This window comes from Amblyomma mixtum, chromosome 8, assembly GCF_055824585.1.
Source record: "Amblyomma mixtum isolate Tamu chromosome 8, ASM5582458v1, whole genome shotgun sequence".
Taxonomy (NCBI): Eukaryota; Metazoa; Arthropoda; class Arachnida; order Ixodida; family Ixodidae; genus Amblyomma; species Amblyomma mixtum.
In genome coordinates, this window is record NC_143019.1 from 116,847,147 (window position 1) to 116,866,733 (window position 19,587).

At 51.3% G+C, this 19,587-nt stretch overlaps 1 protein-coding gene across 1 annotated transcript; it reads right to left on the reverse strand.

The window, feature by feature from the left end:
- Positions 1–16,403: 16,403 nt before the first annotated feature.
- LOC149334062 (cystatin-2-like) lies at positions 16,404–18,836 on the reverse strand. Its single transcript, XM_089556182.1, has 3 exons — positions 18,528–18,836; positions 17,217–17,324; positions 16,404–16,702 (listed from the first exon to the last, which is right to left on the reverse strand). The coding sequence occupies exons 1-3, from the start codon at positions 18,726–18,728 to the stop codon at positions 16,622–16,624; spliced, it is 390 nt and encodes a 129-aa protein (XP_089412308.1). The 5' UTR covers positions 18,729–18,836; the 3' UTR covers positions 16,404–16,621.
- Between the last annotated feature and the right edge of the window lie 751 nt (positions 18,837–19,587).

Here is a 19,587-nt window from a genome sequence, read left to right on the forward strand (position 1 = left end):
AACAAACAACAGAAGAGTCCGTCTCCCAATCCCCACCCTCACCCCCACCCAAGAAAAAACGAACAACAGAGCCCCCACCCGTTACCCAGACCGACCTGACATCCCTCGAGGCCCGCCTGGATGCTAAACTCGCTGAGATGGACGCGCGTCTAGAGGCAAAATTCAATCACCTCATCGGCCACCTCTCCCAACGGTTCGAGCAACAAATTGAAGCGGCATTTACGCGCATGGTGCACACCCTAGAGATGAGCCTTGCACAGTACGACGCCCGCCTCCAAACAATAGACCAGGCCCTTCCCTCGCTACACCTCAATCCGCCGCATCAATCCCGCCCACCTACCCCACAGAACTCCCCAACCAACCACTTACCCTCACCCCACCAAAGCTCCAGTATGGCGGGGCTACCTCCTAATCCCTTATCAATTCTTCAGTGGAACTGCCGCCGCTTCCGGGGCAAGCGCGCACCCGTCCAACTCCTCCTCCCCACACTTCCCATGCCCCACATCCTTCTCCTTCAGGACACACATAGCCCTGCCACACTTCCTAGCTACACATCTGTTCACTCGGACGCCACGAATACACCCAGGGCGTCCACACTCATACATCGCTCCATTACACACCAAACCCATTACATCACCTCCGAGACGCGCTGCGTAATTACAGAAATCATACAAGATACACACTCAGTACCATCGATTTTTGTCGCCAATATATACCACCCACCATCTCACCCGATGGCTTCATTGGAAACGCTAGTGCGAGATCTCCACCGTCTTGCAGGCAAGCATCCATTGATTATCGGAGGAGACTTCAACAGTCAGCATACTGACTGGGGCTACCGCACCACCACTGGACGAGGTCGGCGTCTCTGGTCCTTGGTACAAGAGCTCCGCCTCACAATACACAACTTTAACACCCCCACGAGGATTGGTAACAGTGTCAGCGCGGACACCAGCCCGGATTTGACACTGAGCCGCAACCTTGTTGGTATTACGTGGACCACAACGCGTCATACATTAGGAAGCGATCATTACATCCTCTCAGTTACAGTACCGTACAAGCAAAGACAGGCCCGTCACCTAACACACAAAATCACCAACTGGGATGCTGTACGCTCCGCACGGGCGGCCCTCCCTGACGCTTCCATTATAGACATCGACCAGTGGTGGCATCACTCATGAACGATGTCTCCACACACACACGCGAACCCTTGTCACAACATCAGATACGCCCACCCTCGACACTCGCCTGACCCACCTTTGGGAGGCCCACCATAGCATCCTAGAGCGCTGGAAGGGGCAAAAGCTCAATCGGACCCTTAAAAAGCGGCTGGCCGCGCTGCAAACACAAATTACTGAGCACGCTGAGGAGCTCTGCCGATCAAACTGTGGTCAGATTTGCGACAGTTTGGCTGGCAATCTGTCCTCCAAACATAGCTGGCAACTCCTCCGTCACCTAATTGACCCCACGCAATCCAAAACAGCCACACAACACCACGTCACACGCCTTATACACAAGACCGGCCTTTCTCCTGACGCACTCATTAATATACTTAGAAACACATATACAACTCCCGGTACCTCAAACCCCCTGCCCCCCTATACAGGCGCCCCGAATGCCAACCTCGACGCAGAGATCACGGAGACAGAAGTCATAGCGGCCCTCCTGACTCTCCGTTCTAACTCCACCCCAGGAGTTGACCGGATCTCTAATGCCATGCTCCGCAATTTGGACGATCAATCGATCGCCCAGCTCACGGAGTACTTCAACAAATGCTGGAAGGAGCAACGTTTATAGATACTTTGGGCAGGAGGGCGCTCTTCCCCAATCCTGGCGTCACGCCAAAATCATATTCATACCAAAGCCCCACAAACCACTTACACCCTCAAATCTCCGTCCCATTTCACTAACCTCATGCCTAGGCAAGTTTTTCGAGCACGTCGCACTCGCTCGACTCACCCAACACATGGCGGAGCAAGACCTCTACCCGCACAGCATGGTGGGCTTCCGTACCCATCTGTCAGCACAGGACGCCATGCTCCAACTCACGAAGGACATTTTCGACCCCCTCATTCCGGGTCACACTAAAGCTGTCTGAGCCTTGGATCTCTCCAAGGCCTTTGATCGCCTGGACCATCAAGCGATCATGGCGGCTCTCTCCCCCTTGAACATAGATGAACGTATGTACACCTATATTCAAACATTCCTTACTAACCGCATGGCCGAAATTCACTTCGGTCCCCACATCTCCCCCCCCCCCCCCATACACCCTTAGTTGGGTCGGAACCCCCCAGGGGTCCGTCCTCTCCCCTTTCCTCTTCAATGTCACTCTCATTCCCCTTGCCCACAAGCTACAAACCATCCCTCACCTTCGGCATACACTCTATGCCGATGATATCACGCTATGGACCACCCATGGCAGTGATGGAAACATAGAGAACACCCTACAGTCCGTGGCTATCCCCACCCAAACGCATGCGCGGAGTATCGGACTCTCCTGCTCACCGGAGAAGTCGGAGCTCCTCATAATCCGCCCCACAACACGAAACTGCCCCACAGCCCCCATCACCGTGACACTGGAAAACCGGCCCATCCTGGAGGTAAACACTCTCCGGGTACTTGGCCTCCACATCCAGAACAAGGGGAAAAACACACTCACCATACGGAAACTCAAGCAGACAACTGTGTCGATATCACGTCTAATCCGCCGCGTTTCTGCACACCACCGGGGCATGAAGGAGCATGACCTATGTCGTCTCATTCATGCCTTCGTCCTCAGCCGCTTTATCTTCACGCTCCCCTACCTGAAACTCCAGGCCGGGGAAATCTCCACCCTGGACGCCATGATTCGAACAGCATTTAAGACAGCATTACACCTACCCCTAAATACCTCAACCGAAAAACTCCTTCAACTAGGCCTGCACAATACGATAGGGGAGCTTATTGAGGCCCACCGACAGACACAATACATACGTCTCGCGAGAACGACCACCGGGAGACACATCCTACACACCCTCGGTATACGCCTACCAGTTACCGATCCCACACAGCTCCAGGTCCCCCGCCTCATTCACCGCGATTTATTTATTAAACCTCTCCCCAAAACATGCAACATGCATCCCACCTACCACGAACCCCGCCGCAGAGCTCGCGCACGGGCACTCCACAAATACTATGGCGCGGAACCGTATGCCGTTTGGGTGGATGCCGCATGCACGGGCGAGGACGCGGTTGTAGCCATCACGAACCCCTCCCTCCAGCCCATTGCCACCCTTCACATAACCCCTACTGCCACTTCGGAGGAGGCCGAAGAGGCCGCCATTGCCCTGGCCATCACCCGCACGGAGGCCCGATATATATTGTCAGATTCCAAAACTGCCATACTAAATTTTGCTCGCGGGAGAGTTCACGTCCCTGCATTTCGCATACTGGACTCCCTCGCCGCGCACCCGCCCCGCCATGTGGAGCTGATATGGGTGCCTGCCCACTCCGGAAATCCCGGAAACGAGGCCGCCAACGCTTTAGCCCGAGCTTCTCTCAACCGGGCACCGGCGGCCTCCGACCTGGGGTTCTCGCGGGAGCGCATGCACTCGTTCAGTGAAATGACGCAGGCCTACAAAGCCGAGCGTCGGCTCTACCCCCCACCTCATCCTTCCCTCGACAATTACCATCAGACACTTTGGAGGCGGCTCCAAACACGCACTTTGCCCTCCCCTTATATACGCTCGCGATATCACCCAGTCCACACGAACCCTTCGAGTACCCTCTGCCACCACCCCAAAGCCACTCTCGACCATATTATTTTCCTCTGCCCGGCGGATCCTCCCCCGCGGGGCCTGGAGCACCTTACCACTTGGGAGGCTTGGGAGACACTACTGCGCTCCGAGGACCCGGCCAAGGAAGCCATCGCCACCGGCCGGGCTGCCAGCGTCATGAGCCTCCGGGACATGAACGTTTGAGTGCAGTGGGGCCGTGCGGGGGCCCAAGGACCGACGTGTCCAAAACTCCCTTTAACAAATAAAGTTTTCATCATCATCATCCACCCTTGGTCTCGAAATTCAACTCAGAAAGGCTTGGTTTATTGGTTATGGTTTATGGGGTTTAACACACCAAAGCAACTCAGGCTATGAAGGCCACCGTTTTTAAGGGCTCCTGAAATTTGGACCACCTGCGGTTCTAGCGTGCACTGATATCGCGCAGTACACGGGCCTCTAGAATTTCGCCTCCATAGCAATTCAGCCGCCGCAGCCGGTATCGAACCCGCGTCTTTCGGGCCAGCAGACGAGCGCTGTAACCACAGCCACCACGGCGGCCTCAACTCAGAAAGGCATGCTTAAACTGCAAGTTTTTGTTCTTTGTGGAGGACCGATAGAGTAATTTTTTTATCTCGACAATAGGTCCACGTCGAATCTGAACAGAACCACCGCTGCTCAGAGTAAGATCAAATCTTTTCTTGCACAGGGCAGAATAGCGATTGAGCTATTTTTTACTTACTTCTTATTTGATGCTGCATTTTATGCACGCCTAGCTGCGTACATATCTAAGTTATTGTGCGCTGCTATCTGTATTGCATTTAAAGATGTTTATTATTTTGTGTTTAGTGTTACGTATCGTTACTTTCTAATTTGTACACGTGTATCACAATTTGCGCTTGTAGCAGAGGCTGAGAGCAAGTACGGCTGCTTAACAAGGGCTTCTTTTCATCTGTCTTTGTGTGTTACGCGTAGACTAGGAATTGAAATCCAAATTTTATCGAACTTCACTACTCAAAAACGTGCCAAGCATTCTGCCAAGCCGGCTTGATTATTTAGTAGGATTCTGTCTCAGTATTTATTCGTAGGGCTCAGCGAGAAATGAGAAATATTTTTCAGAAATGGTCGAACACAAACGCTGCTGAAACGCATTTCCAAGCTCATAGTGGGCAGTGCGGGAGCGCCTAGGGTGCGCTTAGGCTTGGCTTGTAAACTGGCGCTTTGCTGTACCAATCCAGCGCCACGTTGTTCATTCGTAACTATGGTCTACCAGCATGTGCATAGTCTGAGCAATCTCAGCGCCGATGCCATCAGCCAATAAAAACTTGAAGCAAGCTGTAAGGTATCTTTTTGAACCCTTTTATGATGTACGTAGTTCAGCCAAGGAATGCTGGCACTTGGCCGCCCAACGGATCGAAAATGACTGGTAATGTCGAGAAAAACATACGCCTGAACTAATTAGAACAGCAATGTTCATGAGCTTCGCTGCTTCCCAACTACACGGACACAGTTATCGGACATAGTCGAGAGTAGTTAAGAGCATCTCAACAAGTGTAGTTTGATCCTGTGACGGCGTGAAAAAGATAGATATAATCACACGCCATATTAATGTTACTGGGCAACAGTGTGCACTGGGAAGACCCAAATATAGACTCCTGCAAGAAGCATAAAAATGTAAAACACAAAAACAAAAACACAACAGGAATAAGAAAACCCTACAGAGTTTCTTGAATGACCATCACGCCCCGACGTGTGCGTGAAATGCATAATTTTATTTCTATCGTTCCACAACATGCCTATTTATTATGGGGGAGTGTGAATCAAATCAAGTTGGAGCCTATCGAAAATAGAGCTCTTGCAATGAAGAAGGCAGTGCGCCAGCACCAACGACGACGAAGCTATTTGTGCGTCCTCCGATACCAGCGGCCGCGCGCATGAAGAGCTCGAGTTCGCTCTTGGTTCTGTTCTCGTGCCGCCGCTACTCGATCAGCCTGTGCCATCGTTTCGCTGCCAGAGGCGGAATTTCGGACAGCCCTTTTGAAATTACGCAATACTGCACCCGGGGAAGATCAAATTACCAATGCTGCCATCCGAAACCTTGACGATGCCTCCATATCTCATCTAGTCACCCACTTTAACGAGTGCTGGAAGTCAGGTACACTCCCTGCCACCTGGAAGCATGGAAAAATCATATTTATTCCTAAACCCCACAAACCCATCAACATAGAGAATATCCGACCAATTTCTCTGACATCTTGTCTCGGCAAGGCATTCGAACACATAATTCTTGCCCGACTAACCACGTACATGGAAGACAACCACCTTTTTCCGCACAGCATGGTGGGCTTTCGTGCGCATCTATCAGCACAGGATGCCCTACTACAAATTACACATGACGTGCTTGATGACACGATCCCCCACCTCACTAAAGCTATTCTGGCGGTTGACCTCACAAAGGCATTTGACAGGATTCGACACGATGCCATTTTGCGAGAACTACAGGCACTACAGGTAGGCTCAAATACCTACAACTACGTTCGCGCCTTTCTCTCGGGCCGCACTGCCTCCCTGCACATAGCTGAGCTGAGCACACCACCTTATACACTCGGCGAACTTGGAACACCCCAAGGCGCGGTCCTCTCCCCCCTTCTATTTAATATTGCTCTCATCCCCCTAGCTCATAAACTCGCTCTCATCCCACACCTAAGGCATACCTTGTACGCTGATGATATTACGGCATGGACCACTCACGGATCTGATGGAGAAATTGAGGAAACTCTTCAATTAGCAGCTGACACCATCTCCGCTCATGCGTCATCTATTGGGCTCGAATGCTCCCCCTCTAAATCCGCGCTTCTCCTCATAAGACCGAAATCTGCAGCTAATTCGCCCATTCAAATCACTTTACAAGGAACCCCTATCCCCGTCACCCCCACCCTCCGTATCCTTGGCCTTTACTTGCAGGATTCCGGACGCAACGATCATACCCTTAAAACACTCAAGGCCTCCACGCAATCCGTGTTGCAACTTCTACGCCGCGTATCCTCCCTGCACAAAGGTTTAGACGAAGCGGATAGCATGAAAGTAGTGCATGCTTTTACACTTAGCCGCATTTTATACGCCACCCTATATCTTAAGCTGAACCGCATAGAAACAGAGCGAGTGAACGCCATGATTCGTCTAGCAACCAAGGCAGCCTTAAACCTACCCCGCAGCACTAGCACAGCCAAGCTCCTTGAATTAGGCATGCATAACACCATTCAGGAACTAGCAGACGCGCACCTTCAGACACAGTATCTAAGACTTGCCGCGAGCGCAACTGGCAGGCTTATCCTCGCTTCCCTTCGCATCAACATTCCCGCTAATCAGACATCCCTTATAGCCATTCCTCGACACATTCATACCCTCCTCGCCGCCGCCGCGGTGGCTCAGCGGTTACGGTGCTCGGCTGCTGTTCCGAAAGACGCGGGTTCGATCCCGGCCGCGGCGGCTAGAATTTCTTTGGAGGAGAAATTCTAGAGGCCCGTGTACTGTGCGATGTCAGTGCACGTTAAAGAACCCCAGGTGGTCGAAATTTCCGGAGCCCTCCACTACGGCGCCTCTCATAGCCTTAGTCGCTTTGGGACGTTAAACCCCATAAACCAAACCAAACCAAACCATCATACCCCCCTCGTTGTGAAACCCCTTCCCCGGAACATTCATCCCCAGTACCACATCCCTCGCCGCATGGCTCGCGCTAAGGCCCTACACAAGTATTACGGACAAGCCCAGGACGCCATTTGGGTAGACGCCGCGTGCACAACTCATGAAGCTGTAGCAGTTGGTTACAATCCAGCCCTAGCACAGCCCCTCACACACCGCCTTCCCTCTGGCTGTACGTCTGAGGAGGCAGAGGAAACCGCCATCGCCGTAGCCCTTGTACATTCCAATGCAAACTACATCTTTAGCGACTCCAAAACGGCTCTGTTCAACTTCGCGAGAGGCAGGATTCACGCCCCTGCTTGGAAGTTGTTGAACACCCCCTCCAAAAACTTACCACGCAGGGTAGAGCTCCAGTGGATGCCGGCTCACTCTGGGAATCCAGGAAACGAGGCTGCCGATAAATTGGCCCGAGGTTTGATTTGCCGGGCTCAGGACGGCCTCGGTCCAGGTTTCTCGAGAGAGCGGGCGCACACCTTTGCAGAGCTCACGCAAATGCCCCGCTTGGACCGTCGGACTTACCCTCCTCCACACCCCTCCCTTACCCATTCCCAACAGATCCTCTGGAGACGCCTCCAGACCCGCTCTCTCTCATCCCCTCAGCTGCTATCTCTCTACTGTGGCACCTCCCCTGCATGCACCCTGTGCGGTGACCCTCACGCCACACTCTCCCACATCCTTTTCGGCTGCCCTGCTGATCCTCCCCCGCAGGGACAGCCCGCGTTATCAAGTTGGGAGGACTGGGAGGTCGTGCTCTCGTCTCCGGATCCGCCATCGCAGCTTGCTGCGGTGCTTCGGGGTGCCGACGTCATGGACAAACACCGCATGAACGTTACGACGTAGAGTGGGACCGTGCGGTGGTCCGGGGACCCAAGGGGGGTCTAAACACACTTGCCATGATAAAGTTTTTCTCTCTCTCTCGCTGCCAGTCCTTCGAGCTTTCCAATAAACCCCTCTTCATTTGGTGGAGGTGCGGGTTCGCCTAGTACACTGCCAACGTGGAGCTCCGCAGCCGCACAATTCCGATGGCGACGACCGACGGAAGCCACCAGCCAGCAGTACCATCGCAGCCCGTAATTTGCTCCGGTGCCGTCCGGCAGACAGACCCCGTCGTTTTCAACGGACACTGCGACCAGGATGTCGAGGATTGGCTGGCTTCGTATGAGCGGGTGAATCGTCACAACAACTGGGACGACCGCATGAAACTCAACAACGTAATATTTTACCTGAGCGACGTCACGAATCTCTCGTTTCGCAATCACGAGGCTGATATTCCCACATGGGACACTTTCAAGACAACGTTTGCCGAAGTTTTTGGTCGTCCCGCCGTGCGTAAACTTCGCGCTGAGCAATGCTTGCGCGCTCGTGTTCAGCTTAAGGTTGAAAGTTTCACCGCCTACATCGAAGATGTTGTCGATCTATGCAAGCGTGTCGACCCGTCTATGCTTGAGGCCGACAAGACCATGCATATTATGAAGGGTATCGACGGCGACGCATTCCATATGCTGATGGCCAAAAGTCCCACAACCGTTACCTCCGTGTACACCCTATGCCAGAGCTTCGACGAGTTGCGAAAGCAGCAACTTAACGCTCGTCGCCCGCCCGCACCTGCCGAGTCCATCTCCGGCCTGGCCGTCAATAGTGACCTTTTGGATCACATCAAAGACTTCGTGCGTCATGAGGTGGCCCGGCAGCTTTCTCTCCCCTCTGGCCCGCCATCTTCGCCCCATACCCTGACCCCTGAGTTACGGCAGACCATAGCACAGGAAGTAGCCGATGCGCTTCCAGTTCGTCGGCAGCCGGCTCCAGCTCCACTGGCTCCTCAAGTCAACCTTCTCTCGATGCAGCCCGCCCCCGTTGCTGCACCTTTGAGCTATGGCGCTCCTATTGCTACGCCGCCTGCCCCTATGCCTGCGCCTCTCACGTATGCCGAGGCCGTTGCCCTCCCACCGCAACCGCTGGCCTTTCTATACGTCCGGACAACGCCGCCTACACCTCCTGCTCCCCGGCTCCGACCGGCGCTTGCTTCCTACAATTCTTGGCGCACTGCTGACAACCGGCCGATTTGTTACACCTGCGGTCTTCCAGGCCACGTCGCCCGCTACTGTCGTCAGGTTCTGGCTGCGCCTCTGCCCGCTGTGGCGAACTAGTACCCGTCTCGCGCCGCTCGCACACCTTCAGGGCTACCTGGGGAGGCTTTTACTGACCCCTTGCCACGCCGGCCCCACTTCACTTCTGCTCGGTCAGCTTCCCCTCGTCGTCGGTCCTTGTCGCCCATGCGGCGTCGTAACATGACCGACAACCCGGAAAACTAGGAGCCGCAGTTCTGGGGGCACGAACTGCGCACACTTCGACCTGCTCAAGACGTGGCCTTTCACCACCGAACTTTTTAGACGTGTTAGTTGACGGCATTCGAGCACTTGCGCTTGTGGACACTGGTGCTGCCGTTTCTGTGATAGCCGAAAACTTCTTCCGTTCACTTCCTAAAGTCACCACTTCTACTTCTGGACTCTCTCTTTGCACCGCTACCGCCGAGCCCGTTCATCCTTCTGCCGCTTGCACGGCACGTGTCGTCATCGCGGACGTTTTATATGTCGTCGATTTTTTAGTGCTCAGCTCTTGCTCCCATGACCTCATCCTTGGCTGGGATTTTCTATCCCGCCACCATGCCGTCATAGACTGTGCCCGTGCTCACGTCTCTTTCTCCATGCTCTGAGATGCGCCCGTCGACGTACAGCCGTCTTGCTCTGGTGCCAAATGCACTGTCGCCGCGGACACCGTTGTTCCCCCCGGCAGTGCCGTGCTCGTTCCCCTTTCCTCCACATCTGGTTCCTCCGAGACAGTACTCTTCGCCCCTTCGCCTATCTTTGCTTCCCGCCGACACCTTCATCTTCCGTTTGCCGTCGTCGACATTCGCCAAGGTGCCGCCGAGATCGTCGTCTCGAATCTCTCGCCCTCTGGGTTCACGTTGCTCAGTGGAGAGTGCTTGGACATGTTGAACCCGTTGACCTGATCGCACCCTTTGACGATGATGCTCTTTCCGAAAGTTCACCCATCGCCGCCCTCACGCTGCCTAACGCTACCTGCGAGCCGCTGTTCTCGGCGATTTTTCACCACTCAGTTGCTAGCGACCTCGACCCACCTCACCGCGAGCAGCTCCTGGCCCTGCTTAACAAGTTCCGCTCTTTCTGCGACCACCAGGCAACTTCCCTGGGCCGCGCGATCACTATCGTCCACCACATCGACACCGGAACTCATGCCCCTCTACGCCAGCAGCCCTATCGTGTGTCGCCTCCGGAGCGCCGCGTCATCGCTGAGCAGGTTGACAACATGCTGCAGCGCGGCGTTATTCAGCCCTCTTCTAGTCCGTGGTCGTCTCCCGTCGTGCTCGTCAAAAAGAAGGATGGTTTGATTCGATTTTGCGTTGATTACCGCCTCCTTAACAACATTACGCGCAAGGACGTCTACCCGCTACCGCGTATTGACGACGCCCTCGACTGTTTGCAAGGCGCCGAGTTCTTCTCTTCCTTGGATCTCCGATCCGGCTATTGGCAAGTGCCCATGGCTGAGTCTGACCGCCCGAAAACCGGTTTCGTCACACCTGACGGCCTCTATGAGAGTTTATCGTCATGCCATTCGGACTCTGCAACGCTCCCGCTACGTTTGAGAGAATGATGGACAACATCTTGCGTGGACTCAAGTGGAATATTTGCCTATGCTACCTAGACGATGTTGTCGTTTTCTCGCCTGATTTTCCGACTCATCTCACGCGCTTGCACAGGGTCCTGACCTGTCTGACCGGCGCCGGTCTCCAACTGAACCTAACGAAATGCCGGTTTGGTGGCCGCCAGCTGACCATACTCGGCCACGTTGTCTCCAAGGATGGCGTCCTGCCCGATCCAGAGAAGCTACGTGCTGTCACGCACTTTCCCAAGCCGACTTCTGTTAAAGAGCTGCGAAGTTTCGTGGGCCTCTGCTCGTATTTCCGCCGTTTTGTGCGCAACTTCGCCTCTATCATCGCGCCGCTTACAAAGCTTTTGAATGGTCCCACCAAGCTAACGGCTTGGGACTCAACCTGCGACGATGCTTTTACTACGCTCCGTCGTCTTCTGATTTCACCACCAATCCTTCGCCATTACGACCCCAGCGCGCGTGCTGAGCTGCACACCGACGCCAGCGGCATCGGCCTCGGGGCAGTCCTTGCGCAGCGTAAACCGGGCTTTTCCGAATACGTTGTTGCTTACTCCAGCCGTGCACTCACCAAAGCGGAAGCCAATTACACTGTTACAGAAAAAAGGAGTGCCTCGCCATAGTGTGGGCGTTAACAAAATTTCGGCCCTACTTATACGGCCGCCCCTGGACGTTGTTACTGATCACCATGCCCTCTGCTGGTTGGCTACCCTGAAAGACCCTTCTGGACGCCTTGGCCGCTGGGCCCTTCGTCTTCAGTAATATGACATTACCGTCGTGTATCGGTCGGGCCGCAAACATTCCGGCGCTGACGCCTTGTCGCGCTTACCTTTGCCATCTCCTGCATCCGCTTCGTCCATCTCCGACTCGACGCTGGCCGCGCTCACCGCCACGGACCTCCCTTTCGAACAACGATGGGACCCATGGATTTCTTCGGTCCTCAACGTCCTCAGCGCACCGTCTACGGCTTCGTTCCGTCGGTCCCTTCGTCGTCAAGCATGCCATTTCACGATTCGAGACTCTCTATTGTATCGCCGCAACTATCGCCCGGATGGCCGCAAATGGCTCTTGGTCATCCTTCGCCACCTTCGCTCTGATGTTTGTATGCATCATCATGCCGACCCACAATGTGCACATGCTGGATTGCTGAAAATGTACTTGCGTCTGCGCCAGCGATACTACTTGCGCGGAATGTACACTTTTGTCCGCCGCTATATACGCTCGTGCACTGCCTGTCAGCAGCGGAAGTCACCTCCTCGTCTTTCCGCCGGTCCGTTACAGCCATTGCCTTGCCCAGCTCGTCCCTTTGATCGCGTGGGCATCGACCTGTATGGTCCGCTCCCGTACACGCCTGCCGGCAATCGTTGGATTACGGTAGCCGTGGACCGCCTCACAGGATACGCGGAGACGGCCGCCCTGCCCTCGGCTACTGCTCGCGACGTCGCATCCTTTTTCGTTCATCACTTCGTCCTACGTCACGGGGCCCCTCGAGAACTACTCAGCGATCGCGGCCGCGTTTTCTTATCCGAAAACGTTCACGTGGTTCTGGATGCGTGCCACACCGTTCATCGCACAACCACCGCCTATCATCCGCAAATGAACGGCCTCACTGAAAGATTCAACCGGACTCTTGGTGACATGCTCGCCATGTATCTTTCCTCTGACGCCACTAATTGGGATCAAGTCCTACCATTCGTAACTTATGCATACAATACTGCTTCCCAGGCTACCACCGGTTTTTCCCCTTACTTTCTTTTATACGGCCGTGAACCTTCCTGTCTTCTGTACACTATCCTTCCTTACAACCCCGACAATTCTGAATGAACCTTCTTCTCCGACGCTGCCCGTCATGCCGAGCAGTGCCGCCAGCTGGCTCGCTCGTTCACCTCTGCCACTCAAAGCCTCCGCAAATATGAGACTGACCAAGGCAAGCCCACCCGTTACTTCCCAACTGACTCGCTCGTCTGGCTGTCTCTGCCGGCTGCATTCAAGTTTGCGGCTAAGTACCTCGGTCCCTACCGTGTCGTGCAACGCACTTCACCTGTGAACTACACAGTCGAACCGGTCACGCCCTCCTCGGACCACCGCCGTCGCGGCCGCTAAATTGTTCACGTGAGCCGGCTAAAACCATACTACGACCCTATCGTCATCTGCTCGCCCTGAGTCGCCAGGATGGCTCCCTCTTTTCGCCGGGGCAGTTGCAATGAACAAGGCAGTGCGCCAGCACCAACGACGACGAAGCGATTTGTGCGTCCTCCGATACCGGCGGCCGCGCGCATGGAGAGATCGAGCTCGCTCTTGGTTCTGTTCTGGTGCCGCCGCTACTCGATCAGCCTGTGCCATCGTTTCGCTGCCAGTCCTTCGAGTTTTCCAATAAACCCCTCTTCACCCTTTAAAACAAACGGGCTATTGTTATGCAAGATGGCAACTTATTAGGCAGAAATGAGCAAGAAATAAAATTTAAATGAGGCAGGCACACAGTTAAATTGAAATGACGTCAGATTTTTGTTACTTTCGATTCTATAAGGCTCACATACTGCCAAACCCTTTTCTAAGGTGATCACACAGTCTTTTTCCTTAAACGTGGGGACCAACGCCAACCATTATGACCACAAATTGACTTAAAAAAGAATTCAAAAACGCTCCTCCGTTCTGCGAAGTGATGTGTGTACTCGTTGCTTAACCACACGTGGTCAAATAATCTGGAGCTATCTGATAGCATCTCGTAGGTGATATGCAGCTCCAGGATGAGAAGCCCCACTTATCACCCTATACCGTCGTCGAAACAGCGTAAATATCAAAGGTTTTACCTTCATCTTTGCCAGCCGTGGGAGTATCGGCATGAAATACCCGATGGGCATAGCTGCGATTTTTGCCAAGAACAAGAATTTGTTGGAATTCTGCTGGGTGACTTTGAAAAGAACATCAAAACAAACCCAGTTTCAGTTTTTGAGAAAAGACAGACGTGGCTGTAACGAAACATAGCTGACGTCACCAGCAACGAAGAGAGAGCAATGCAAGAATGGTAGGCTTGAATAAAAGGAAAAATATTGGAGCTCATCGAACAATCGAAACAGAATTTTAAACCTCCAAGACGTTTAACAATTTTTTTCGCAGTTAGTTCTCAGTTTCCTCAAAGAAAACCATCAAACACATCAGTGATATTAGGGACAGGGTAGCAGCTCTCTCTTTCTCGCTATAGGGCTCAACATGAGAACATACCCTCATCAGTGACCAGCGAGGCTGAAATGAGGTTGCTGCATGTGTATATTGCGACCTCTCACAGGTATCTAAAGTTGATGTGCCAATAAGGCGGCAGAAAGTTGAGTGAAGCAGTGTGTTGCTTACTTTTCTCAGAACTGCCGACAAAACTTTTGCTTTAGCTGCCCTGAAAAGAAACAGAATATGACACAGTAGTCACCTTTGTAATAGTGCTTTGGTCGTATGCTAGTGAAATAAATAAAACTGCCGGCTCAATAGAGAAAAACTGATGACTATTTACTTTTGGCAGATCTGTTCACAGTCTGTGACCTGTAACAAAAAACACTTACATTTCCGACTCTCAGACAACTAGAACACGACGTCGTAAGTACAAGACTTAACTGCAGCTCCTTATTTTCGGCTCAAAACATAGAAAACATGCGATTGTACGCATTGCAGAACATATGTGGTTTTTTCGAAGTATTGTGCAGCGTCTGCTGATATAAGCTTTCGGTTTAATTTTTACAATTGTAAAAGCTGGAACTCTGAGTTTGCGGCAAAAATATGCGCTCTTCAGTTCTGATGCCAATCCTTCCTGAGCTTAGAATTGCCGGTAAAGCATAACTTTATTGCTGTATTTTTAAGGAACTATGTTTCTACTCGTGCGGGAAGAAAATAAGGCCAAATAAATTTTTTCACCAAATGTACGCAGAGAATAATACAGTGGCAACAGTGCACAGAGTCTACAAACATTATAACGCATGCTTTGTAATGCTAAAAGTTTTTCTTGAGTGTTCCTGGCTCAAATTTCGCGATTGTTTTGGATCCGCGATGCACTGCATCTCTACGCAGAGTTCAGGAGAACATGTAAGTGGCGCTGTAAACACGGCAGGGAGTAACATGCCACACCGACTACGCAGAAAGGCTTGGGCGCCAGCGCCTGTCTCTTTTTATACGCTGCCATTATTTAGGAATCCCTCCCCTGAATTGCACACACTTTCTGCTCCTATCTTTGTGCCCGTGTTTTGTTCTCGAGAGTACATCACACTCACTGGCCTAGATATATGTATAAGCAGAGGGAATGCTGCTTGGAAGTGGTATGCTTGACAAGTAAAGCCCTGCTTCTTATTGATGATGCAGCACTTGTTAGCGCAAAATGAACCACCCATCCAGCGCTGTTCAAAGTACGCGAGCCTTACCCGGAGCCCTGAGTTTCGGCTTCAATCCAAAGACACACAGCACGACGCTAACTCGGGTTAATGACATCCTTGCCGAAATTAAGAGGAAGAAATGGGCTTGGGCAGGGAATGTAATGCGAAGGCAAGATAACCGCTGATCTTTAAGGGTAGCGGAGTGATTCCAAGAGAAGACAAACGTAGCAGGGGGCGGATAAAATTAAGAAGTCTTCGGGATACGGTGGCTGCAACTGGCAAATGGCAGGGTTAATTGGAGGAACATGGGTCATATTCATAATGGCAGGAGCTACATCCTAAAATGAAGTGCATACCTAGACGTTCCTGTGTTCGCATTCTCAGCGTCCAACCTTTGTTTCGGCCACCGTAGCCTTTCGCGCTCTTTTGTGAACATTTGGTCTCCTCCAAATTGTCGCTACTTTACGCTTTAAAACACAATTTTCTCCCACTTGTCTAGCCGTTTACTGCCCCACCTTTGCTAAGGAGCAAGGATTACACTATACCTTTCTATCTAAGATCCTTGGCCAGTTTTTGCCGCTCTGTTCAGGTCTGCCTTAGCATAAATAGCTGAATATTGCATCTAAATAGTCGAAAAATGACTGGTGAACTTTTAATAATGGGAAACAGATATGATACTTTCCACTGTGGGCTTGTAAATGCGTGCGGTACTTTTTTGCCGACACCGCATTTACGTTTAGGTATGGGCTTTAAATTACTGCAATTTTTTGTGGCTCGAGCAAACGAGTAATATTCATCAAAACGTTAAAAACAAATACGACAACATTCAGTCCCAGCAAGTAGCAACAACGCACCACCAACTCAATGGTGCAATGTCCGTATGTGTGAAGGAATTTCAAGAGAGACGTGCAAGCAGGCACTATTTTATTTCTCAAACAGGTTACCTCTGTGATTCCCTGCAGAGTGTCCGGTTTTGCTGGAGGAAATGTGCTTTTTCTTCGACTAGTACATCACAAGCAAATGCCAGCAGTACAGCCGATTCACAGGGGAGGCTAAAGTTTAATTTTTCCGGCTTAGTGGCAGCAGCGAAGATCTAAAACACGGCGGCACTTCTGTCGATCTTGATCTTTATTCGCAGTCGATCGAAACCAGTGTGCGGCAGTTTTCCCACGCTTTCTCATAGATGACGGCTGTGCAGGTTTCCTTCGGCTAGTGCGAGAAACAAAAGGCAATAAAGCAGAATGTGATTTGTTACTTCATTTGGCGCTACTTTTCTCTGGCTTGTGAAATATTCTTTCTCCAAAAAAGAGATCAAGTGACGGTGTGTCACCAACTCCGTGCTCCTGTACTTTTGTTGGAACAACAAAAAAGCCTGCCGGTAAATCTTGTATGAGCGATGGTTGCTTATATGCACTTAAGAAATCAATATGCTCACCAAACGGTAAGCAATCGTAGCTTAGTATGGTGGTTCTAGCATGGTCATTACATTACTCTAGAGGCATTGGTGAAGATAGTTTCACTAGATTTTTCCACCACGCATGCATTGGCGTCAGTATTTGAAAGTGTAAAAAGCGTTTCCGGACACCTCACATAACTACGCGGCGAACAAAGACACGTCTAGCCGGAAAACACGATGTGTATATTAAGAAACGTAGTGTATACTCGGAGGGCAGCATTACATAAATCCCAGTCATGGTAAGAGTAAAATTCTCAGGCCACTTACCACGTTCTTCGTTGGTGGGCAGCGCTCCTCGCTGTATTCGACCTCACCAATTTTGCAGTCGGTTGCGGCGGTGGTGAAGGTGAGACGATACTTCACGCCTGCTACGACCTGCCGTTGAAAGAACGAGAAGCATGTCGTAACGCATTTAACTGATTCCCAGCAACGAGCACACCTTGTTCGCACTCAAATACACCTGCTTTGGACAACCGTTTCCTATATCTAGCGTAACTAAGGCGCTCTTGTTTTTCTTGAGCCGCTACCAAGTGCATATGAAATAAACATTTTCCTGAAGAGTTATTTACTCTCTCATCTGGAGCGCTGGTTCACTTTGAGGATAATGTAGAGCAGTGTATGTCTTCTTGAGAAGGTCCAGAAACGCTGCATGTACAGCTAGAAGCAACTATATGCTTACACCTTTGCTGAGGGGTACAGCGAAAAAAATTCCGGCTCACTAAGCGATGGTGCCGTTAGCGTGCTTTTGCGACATTCTGATTACTCGCGTACAGGTGCACCAACTATCATGCGATGCATGGAGCAATAACGCCTTTTCCATCCAATTTGCTCCATCACCCTTATTGGGTCTTCTTGTCGGTAGTAAATGAGAAACGGCAAAAAAAGTTGGGTCATTTTATCTACTTAAAATTAATGCGGCTATCTTCGCTGAGATATACAAAAATTACTGACCGTAACAACACTGCCCGGTTTAGGTGTATGTATCATAACTCAAAGTTTCTTCTTAAAAACTAGTAAACACATGTGTTTCTGCAAGGAGTATTAGAGATCGAGGGTATTCTAAATGCATAAAGACTACCTATGCCAATAGTTGCTATCGTATTTTAATTCTTGTAGAGAATTCCTGAGAAAGCGGCAGGGAATAAAACTAAAGAGGCCATAAAGAACCAGAGAGCCACTTGGCTGACGTGAAAATAATTTTCGTTGCCCGAAATAGGTGATTTACACTTTTTGAGAAGGTGAATTAAGCACGTAAGAAATACTGCTTGCATGTGTACCTCCCTTCATGCTGTGGAAGTAGCGCTAACTGGTGCAGAAAAACGTGAGCACAGACGGACGAAGCTTCGTCCGTCTGTGTTCACGCTTTTCTGCACCAGTTAGCATGATTTCTTGAGCATGAAACACCAACTAGCCTCCGCTCTTCCCTCCCTTCATTCCAGATCATTTCTTTTGTGGAGAAGCAATAACGCTTCTCTGCTTTTCGAAAGAATGCGATTCGCTGACAAGGCAGACTTTCAATGCCCCACAACAAGAGACAGACGCAGTTTCTATATTCAGATCTGCACCCCGCTTCTTTACCTGTGTTTCCACTTTGGTGAGCTCGAGCACGGTGTCGTAGTTCTGCAGGCCGTCGACGTGCTGGGCTACAGCGTAGTGGGCAAGTTGCTTGTACTTTGGACTAGACTCGGGATCCCTGGTTGTCCACCCACCGGGTAGGGCTGCCACGCACACAGCCCCTACGATGGCCAGCATAGCGATCACACCTACTGAGTGAAACATGTTTTTAGTTTTCGTTATTTGCACTCCTCCAACCCGGAATGGATGGGCAGAACAGTATTTCTTCTGTGCACCAAAAGTGCTAACTGTTATGTGAGGCCCGCGCTCTTCATTTTATACACATGCTCGGCTCCTTACGCCAGCGGCTGGCAAAAGCAACCGGATGCTTCCTTTTGCTGTACTGCTGAAGGTTACGCGATAACCTTTCGCAAAGAACAATAAAGTTGTACGTGCAGAAAGACTACACAGAATATAGATAATAGTGGATTGATAAGAGCTGGCGACATTTGTAGGCATCCAAAGACCACATGGAGGAACGCTGCACTGTGCACAAAGTAAGGCATTCCATCCTTGCGAATAATTTTTATATCTCGGTTTCATGAGCGGTGAATTTTGGCATATTGAGCAGGAGTTTTTTGTTTTCCGCAGCAACAGCCAGCGTTCTTGAAAATTTGGAAATGGCGGCGGTACAATTTCGCGGATGTCCTTTCATTAGGCTAGCACAGGAAGTACTGGTTAGTGAGACACTTCAAGCAATACTTCCTAAAAGTAACATAAATTGCCAACCGCGAAATTGGGGAGGGCGTCCATAAAAGGTTGTTATTTTCTTATCTTGGCAATTGTTGCTGGGCTGCTAATAGAACAATGCTAAATGGGCCTAAACCTTGAAGACGCTGCTCTGTCCGGACACGTGCTCGGCATGCTGTAGCATAAACGTTTATGGCCCTCGTTTCCAATTTAGGCTTAGAACACCCTTTGGAGTACCTCTATATGCACGTACGTAAGCACAGAAACCTTGGCACTTGCAAATGTCACTGTCAGGGTAGGGGCTCATATATGTCCGGGCAAAGGGCGTTTGAGA

What these genes read in the sequence shown, in the direction of transcription:
- LOC149334062 (XM_089556182.1), bottom strand. Translation starts at nt 18,728, where the DNA reads ATGTTTCACTCAGTAGGTGTGATCGCTATGCTGGCCATCGTAGGGGCT. An exon ending in TCACCAAAGTGGAAACACAG is followed by an intron (nt 17,325 to 18,527) that starts GTAAAGAAGCGG and finishes TTTCAACGGCAG; the next exon opens with GTCGTAGCAGGCGTGAAGTA. An exon ending in GCCCACCAACGAAGAACGTG is followed by an intron (nt 16,703 to 17,216) that starts GTAAGTGGCCTG and finishes TTCTCGCACTAG; the next exon opens with CCGAAGGAAACCTGCACAGC.